Source organism: Cynocephalus volans, chromosome X, assembly GCF_027409185.1.
Source record: "Cynocephalus volans isolate mCynVol1 chromosome X, mCynVol1.pri, whole genome shotgun sequence".
NCBI lineage: Eukaryota > Metazoa > Chordata > Mammalia > Dermoptera > Cynocephalidae > Cynocephalus > Cynocephalus volans.
The window spans coordinates 21,383,731-21,392,271 of NC_084478.1; the positions used below are offsets into that span (position 1 = coordinate 21,383,731).

Genomic DNA, 8,541 nt, shown 5'->3' on the forward strand with positions numbered 1-8,541 from the left:
TAGGGGAAGGAACTGTGTTCTGTTATTAGGGACACGTTCTAGGTGACTGCTCTGCCTGCTGGGGTGAGGCGTGGAGGGAAGAAGGCTGAGTGACTCTTGTCACCTCTACAAACTTCCCATTCCCTCTCCACGGCCCCTCCCACTCCCCTAATTTTCCTTTCATTCTTCACTCCTGTCACCTCTCATTCCTTGTTCAACATGCCACATACAACGCTACCAAGTGTCCTCACTGCCACATGAGGGTCATTTTTCTTTTTTCTTTTCTTTATTTCAGCTGCACCTCAGCAGGGCCCATCGCATACACATAGACGTCTCGGCCAACCGGAACTGAACTCATTAATTCTTAATCTATTATGTTGCTGTCAATCTGATCCAGAATATAAGATTATGAATTTTTAAGCATAATTTGTGATGTAAGTGCTTATAGCTGGCTTTGTTCCCCATCTACTTAGGAATGATTATACAGCTGCCGTTGTTGAAAATGAGTTTGAAAATCTATTTCTTGAGTACTTAATATGATCTGGGTGATTTATACATAGTTTCTAATTTTAAGACAAGATAGAGAAACTGTGCCCAGAGAAAAAACAAGTGGGCTAAGGTCATGGAATTGGTAAGCATCCGAGCCTGCATTATCATCAAAGGCCGTCTCAATATGAAGCTTTTGCTTTATCTCTTATGTAACCCTCCCTTTCTGGTGGGTTTAGAAAGTCACCAAGACATACAAACTGCCGGAAGTTGTGTGTTTAAAGCCCAGACCTTGATGAGTCCAGGGCACCTCTCCAAAATGCCTGCCCGGAGTTTATAGTACATACAGTGCCATGTCGAACTGCTTCTTTTCATATCATTAATGACCCTCTTAAGGGTCCTTTCGAAATTACTTCTCAAAAACTTAACTAGGAAATTACAAGTTCTTGACATGGTTCTCTTCTCACACACCACAGCTAGACACACGGGACATTTTGATCGATGTTTCACTCAGTGTGTACACAGTAAGGATTGCTCTTCTGTGTTTTGTTGCCCACTTGGATGTTCTCTGCATAGTAGCTTCTGCCATCTGATGGGGAATTAGCCTTTGCACCATTTTGCTTGTCACACTGGTTCCACTAACATTAGGTAGCTGAGACTAGAAAAGGGCTCACAGAAGTTATTCAGCTCAATAGAACGCCTATTGTTTTTCTTTTTGTACATTTTATTTATTTATTTATGTATTTATTTTTGCTTCCCATTGTTCTAAACCCTCTTTCATCTTTCCTACAAATTCACTGTGAAAAATACAGCAAGAAATGCCAGTATTCTTTTTTTTTTTATCCTATTGTTCTTTTTTTTTACTTTTTCTTTTTTTCATGTCAGATTAAAACTAGTTGATAGGAAGAGAATAAACAGAAATAATGTCAAAACAGATATTTTCTTCTCTGTCCAGTCGTGAATAGTTGCTCTGCTAGGGACCTTCGGCTACACCCACCACAATGAAGACTTAAACATATTTTTTCAAAGCACAACTCTGTGTACATGTGTACTATAGAAAATCACCCCCATGACAGTCTAGCCAGAAGGAAATCATGAAATTTCTTTCTAACAAACTATCTTTTTTGACATACAATCACAATGTGAATAATCCCGTTACAACATTTGATTTAACTAGCATGGCTTAAGAAGTGTAAAAACGCAGTTTCCCTACTGTGTTGTGTCCTCTGCAATGTGTAATTATATCCCCTGAGGTCATGTCCACACTTTAGTGGATGCTATATCTGATGAAATTATTGCTTGTTGTTCTTAGGAATATAGTGTCTTTGTAGCTTCTCCACTAGGCTCTTAGTTTTGCATAAGCTGTGTCTCCTGTTGGCACAATAGGAAATTTAATATGGTCTCTTTTATTTTTGGAATTACAGGTCACATTTTAACTCCTAAATTTTATAGTTCTGCACGAATATCACCAAATGGTACAAAAATGTACAGTGGTATTTTTAATATACAAAATAAATATGTGTTTTATGGAAAACTATACTTTTATCTACATAAACAGCACAAATTAACATTAACTCTGAAATCTTCAAAACACAAGAAACTGCTTTTCAGTTTAAGAAATTCCAGGAAAAATAGAATAAGTTAACTTGTTCCTCTAGAAATAAATCCTGTTAACTCTTTGCTAGATCTGTTTTTTAGAGGTTCATCTGCATGCACTCTTTAATAAAGCAGTTTTTATAGTATATATTTACTTGTTTACAGAAAAGAACTTCATGTGCAGTATGCTGACTTTGACACTTAAGTAACTTTTTCTTGGCCCAAAATGGCTTCTACATATGAAATGCCTTTTCATTCAGCACTTTTTAAAAAGTTTTTTCTGTATGTTCGTCTTTATAAATTACACTTTAAATCTTACTTCTGCCCTAGAAAGAAGGATAAATTTCATTAATGAATCAGGAAATGACTTAAAAATATCTTCACAATCTAGACAGGTAAAAGTACTCAGTTCTACTCACCCCCAACGTCCTCGAGAAAACCCTGTGGCAATGCTACCAAACTGTTCCTTGCCATCTAGTGTCTAAGAAAAAAATTAGATCAACAACTGCACATTTTGAACCCAGCTTGCCTTTTTTATTCATGGAAATATACCCTGTGTAGATATACCACATTTTCCGTTTCCACTCATCTGATGATGGACATATGGGCTGGTTCCAACTCTTGGCTATTGTAAAGAGTGCTGCGATGAATATTGGGGAACAGGTATACCTTCGACTTGATGATTTCCATTCCTCTGGGTATATTCCCAGCAGTGGGATAGCTGGGTCATATTGTACATCTATCAGGAATTGTTTGAGGAACCTTCATACCATTTTCCATAGAGGCTGCACTGTTTTGCAGTCCCACCAACAATGTATGAGAGTCCCTTTTTCTCCACAACCTCACCAGCATTTATCTACACAATGGAATACTACCCAGCTATAAAAAAGAATGAAATACTGCCATTGCAACGACATGGATGGACCTAGAGAGAATTGTATTAAGTGAAACAAGTCAGGCACAGAAAGAGAAATACCACTTGTTCTCACTTATTGCTGGGAGCTAAAAATAAATAAATAAATTCACACACACATCCACACACACACACATCCACACACACACACACAAAACCGGGGGGGGGGGGAAGACAGAACAATTACAATTCCTTGAAGTTGACACGACAAGCACACAGAAAGGACATTGTTGGGGGGGAGGGGGGGAGGGAGAAGGGAGGGAGGTTTTGGTACTCGGCCACAATAATCAGCCACATTGTATATCAACAAAATAAAATTAAAAAAAAAAAAGAAATATATTCTGGACGTTCCTTCCCTCTACCCATCAGGCTGAATTTTTGTTAAATATTTGCAGAAAGGTCTGGACAGTATAACTTTATTTTCTACTGTAGTTAACTTGTTTTCCATATAAACATAAACAATTATTTCAAAAAGGCAACTGAAGGGAAGAACACCATGGCTAGAACCATTGTGCAAGTAGACTTTGCAAGAACTGTCGAAGTTGTTTCTAATATAAGCCCCTGAAACAAAACTACATTAATATTACTTTATCAGCCTGTGTCTTCCCCCAAACTAAGACTTTCTTGCTAACAAGTTATCAAGCAAGTCTGGTTATTTTTTTTTTTTTAAGTTTATGGAAATTCTTGTTTTTTACAGAATTGAACCATCTTAAGCTCATCATATATGCTATTGCATATCTCACACAAGAAAGCTTTTGGAATCAGACTTTTCATCTCATTGAAATGTATAGAATTTTAGTTGAAGCACATGTTGAGGGTCTTCCATAAAGATATTATTTGCTGAGATAAGGTCTTTCCCTGGGGGATGTTTATTCATCTTTATTTTCTTCTTCATCGTCATCATCTGGAATATCCACTAAACGAACTACGCCGCTACCGTTTGGGATCCTTGTTCCATCAGGAGCAGCAGCAGAAGGAAATGAAAACAATTTTAAGTCACCAGGTGATTTTCTTTTGGGAAGGCCTACCTCGTTCCAATATTCTTTTGGTCTTTTCGTCTCCATGAATTGATCATAAGAATCTGGAAAGTTATTTTCCAATGATGGCATGACTGCTACTCCCATATCTTCTTTAAAACACATTTCTTACTTTACCTCGAGACTTTGGCACCTCCTTGAGGTATGTTACCATATGGGATGGAACGCAAATAATTCTGTATTGGACTTTTCCTGTCCTTCCGATCATCATATTTAATCTTCAATCCTTTGAATGTCTGGACATATTCAACTGATTCAAGTGCCTTATAAAACTTTTTGACTATATGTGCAACAAGAGACGGGATATTTTCCACTCTTATGTATTCAAACAGCTCAATAATAGCTGAATTCAACATATTGTACCTGGTTCCATTATGCAGAAAAGCATTTACAACTGGGTCAAACAGATTTCCCCTGATGACGTAACTATTATAAAGGTCATCTTTAAGGCCAATCATCCTTCTCATAAAGCGAACAGCACACAAGACCAGGAAAGTGTGCTTTGAATTCATCAAAACCAAGACCCTTCTTAGCAAATCATTGCTCAAAATAGAGCTTTTTATGTAATGTGTGTGTTGTTGTAAGCAAAATGTGAGTAGGTCTAAAATTAAAGCAAGCAGCTGTGCTGTTTGATAATTATTGGGGCAATTTTTGCTTTCGGTGGATATATTACCTCCTTCACATTTGTCTTCTGAAGTGGTGGCCAAAAGTGGTGCTATGAAGTTATGCACACATTGTTTATAGAAGAAATTTAGAAAATCACATCTTACGTTTTTATTGGATGCTGACAGCATGTTGTCCAGATCAAGCAAAGTGCGCAGATGTTCCATCACGTGCAGAGCACCTCCCAGCTCAGGATCAGTATCACAGGTCATTTGTTTAATCACTACATTAATGAAAAGGTCATCACCTTCAGTCTTCTCTGCTTCCTCCATTACAGGTTCTCGGATCTTCGATGGACTGTACTCAACTAGATAAGTAAATATATCTGTAGCAGCCGATCTTATTAGCACATCATCAGCACTCACTATGATTTTAAGAGCAGGAAGAATTTCCAATTGTGTCAACTTTTGGAATAACTTATACTTGCTTTGAGGCCGTAATGTCTTAGAAAATGCACAGAAGTCCTTGAAAAAAAGCACCAATTCACGCCATTTGTCATCATCTAGAGTCTTATCCTTAAACTTTGCTAAAACTTCAGACAAACACTTGCGATCTTGCTGCAGCATGCTGGCTATCTCAACCTTCTTGAGGAAAATAAAATGTTGGAGAGTAGAAAGATTATCTGCAGATGTGGGTGGCTGAGGCACCAGAACGTCATATATGTACTGCACTCTGTACATCTGACGTATTTTTTGCCTAAGTTCAGAGTCTGTTCTTGGTATAAATTCCTGGAACTTGGCAGTTTGGCTCAAGAATTCCCTATGCCATCTTGGCTGAGCCAAAGCAGGATCGTATTCAAGGCATCCCATCGCATCCATGATACACTCATCAGAAAGCATGATCTTAAACAGAGGTTTGCTGTCGAAGGAGAACAGGCCTTTAATAATTGCATGGAAACGGTGTAAGCCTTCGGTGTTGTCTAGATTTTCACAAGTGCGGAACAGCTGCAGGAGTTTTTGAATATAATCCTCACTTTCCAGGACCAGAGCCAGCCTTTCCTTGCCGGTAGGCGAGGGGAGAACCGAGGTAACCAAAGCAGCGATTTGTTCAAGCCCATCGAGTTCACAGTTAGGCAGCTGGACCAGCTCAGTGGAAGCCCAGGACACGTCCCCGGGACCTACTTGGTCCCAGCGCTGGTCTTCATCCCGAACACAGACTCTGACGTGGCGCCGTCTGCTCGCCATGTCCACCTCCGGCCTCACCGCACCAGACCCGGGGTTGGCTCCAGCCGCCACTTTGCGTATCCTGGCAACGGTAGCTGCGGCGACTAGGACAGCTACGGTGGCCGAGGTGGCAGTTCGGGTCGGCAGTGGTGACAGGGGCAGCAGCGGCTCCTGGGAGGCCACAGGTCAGCAGGGTTCCCGGCGGCCCTGCTGTCTTCCACTGTCACCCCTTCAATGTCCCCAACCTCCATCCCTGCCTTCTGCCCTCCCTTACCTACGCTCTCCTAAAAAGGGAGCCTCTGGGCCTGCTCTCGGCTGTCTGAAATAGCCTCGATCACGAAGGAATCTTGTGATCCCCACAGGATTCTGCCCCAAGAATGTGCTTATGTGACAGTAACTATACTTGCCACAGGGAGCTGCTGCTAAATGCACGCATGGAAGCTTAGAAGTTAGAGGATGTTCTTGCATAAAGGATTGTTGTCCCTCGGAAACATTTTTACTCATCTGGTGTGTGGGGATGGAGACTTAGTACCTTTGACAAAAGGGAAGCTTAATCACCTATGTCCTGACCAAGTCCACATCTGACGTTGTACGACAAGAAAAGGCTGGACCAAATAAGAAGCAGGAACAAGTGACCTACAGACCATTAGCAAGAATCAGAGCAATAGGCTTGGGTCTCCTCCATAAGACTTGGCCTAAGCCTGGATCCCTCTCTTAATCCATCTTAGAGAGAGAGGATATTGTTCCAAGAGGGAATTGGGCAGCCCCTTTCCTCTGTTCACTTAGGCCTGAAGCTCTGTCTTCCAGCACACATTTTCTGACATTTTCCAATCCATAAGTTCGTTCCTTATTCTTAGGGAAGGACTGAGCCAAAGGGAAACTGTGAGGTGAAATTAGCCAAGAATGGATATTGACAATTACAGATAAATTATTTTACTTCTTTTCTTAGTGATGATAATCATAACGAGCACAACAAATCAATAATAATAATTAGTGCTTATTATTATTATGAAGAAGGTAATAACATAATTGACCAAGTGTAATATTTAAGTGCTTACAATGTTCAAGACACTGTGAAAAGAATGTTATACATATTTTCTTACTTAATTTTCGTAATAATCCAGTGATACAGGAGTATTAAGAATCCTTTTAGAATCAGCAAACAGACTTAGGGAACTTAAGTAAACTGCCAAAGGTCACACAGCTAATAAATTGAGGAACTCTGATTTGAAAACATGTCTTTCTGATTCCAAAATTGGTTTTCTCAGCCATTGAACTGTGATACCCCCTTCTTTTCTTGGCTTTCATCACACTTTATTTCACATTCCTTCCATCTATATAATTTGTAATAAAATTATCAAGACAAGATGAAAATCACGCACTTCCTCCTTTAGATACACATCTGTGTATGGCCGACCGAAAAATAGAAGCTTGGATATGGCAAGTCTGTTAAATACAATTTTAACAGTAACCAAGTTGATTTTTGATGTAGCAGCAACTTCTGCAGTGTTCTTTTAAAAAATATTTCTCCAAAACATTAACCCTGTTATTGCAAGGGAAAATCTGAGAACTGGGCCACACGAAGCACATTTGGACTTGAAGAGTCGTGTTTGTAACAATCACTTCATTTTACATAGCATTGGAGATGTATGACAATTCTCCAGTAAAACACAGAAAAACTTCCATACACCTCTCTTACAGTGTTGCCTCCAGAATATTCTAGCACAGAGAATGCTCCCTGGGACAGTATAGATGGGGCACATGGGGAGTTGAATGTGAATTACAATCATTTTTTTTTCTTTTCTTTTTTTTTCTGGTGGCTGGCTCGTATGGGATCTGAATTATTGACCCCAGTGTTATTAGCAACACACTCTATTGAGTGAACTAACTAGCCAGGCCCCTTGTTTATTTGTTTGTTTATTTTATTTGGTTTTTTGTTGGACAGTCATTTCATGATAAAATCCAAATCAATGCCAGGATACTGCTGCTTTAGTAACATTTACAAATCATAAATAATATTTAAACATAAGAATTAATAAATGACTAATGGAAAAACTAATACATGTATTAGTGAAAAACAAATTTGAGTGTCAGGATCTGCAAATATACAGTAATAATAATGACATGGATGCTAATGGCCCAATTTTTTTCTCTGTTGCGTTAATATTAAAGTATCTATTAGAATCAATTATAATACTGTCAATTCTGTGAATGTGCCCTCAGGTTGTATTCTTCGAGAGGCATTCAGCACAAATCTGTGTGTTCTCATAATTTTACCAGTGAGAGTTTCCTTAGGCCAGTTAAGGTCACTTTATCTTAATTGGGTTCACAGAGTCTCTGTACAATCTAAAAGAGCCTCAAGTCTGTATTTCTGATTGCTATTTCTGCAGTAGTGTTTTTCAGTTCCTGTCTTACTTGGTTTGAAAAGTAGAGTAATGCCTTTTTTTGCCTCCTCTCTTATACCTACCAAAGATTATTATTTTGTTGTTTTTGTTGCTATTGTTTGACAGGGAGCAAAGTAATACGAATAAGTGATTGCCATAGTCTAGGAGCTGTGTAAACCATTTTTTGTATGCATTATTTACTTTTTCACTTAACCTTCATTCACTAATGGCATGAGGAAGATGTTATTACTGTCCTATTGGAGAGAAAAAACTTGAAACTGCAAACTCAATCCAGTATTTGGTTTAAACCCTCACAGTTA

At 39.0% G+C, this 8,541-nt stretch overlaps 1 protein-coding gene across 1 annotated transcript; it reads right to left on the reverse strand.

Moving 5' to 3' along the window:
- Positions 1-3,807: 3,807 nt before the first annotated feature.
- Positions 3,808-5,858, reverse strand: LOC134367797 (serine/threonine-protein phosphatase 4 regulatory subunit 3B-like). Its single transcript, XM_063084497.1, is given in 3 exon segments — positions 3,808-4,157; positions 4,160-4,492; positions 4,652-5,858. Coding segments are annotated over 3 exon segments (1,890 nt in total).
- Positions 5,859-8,541: the final 2,683 nt, after the last annotated feature.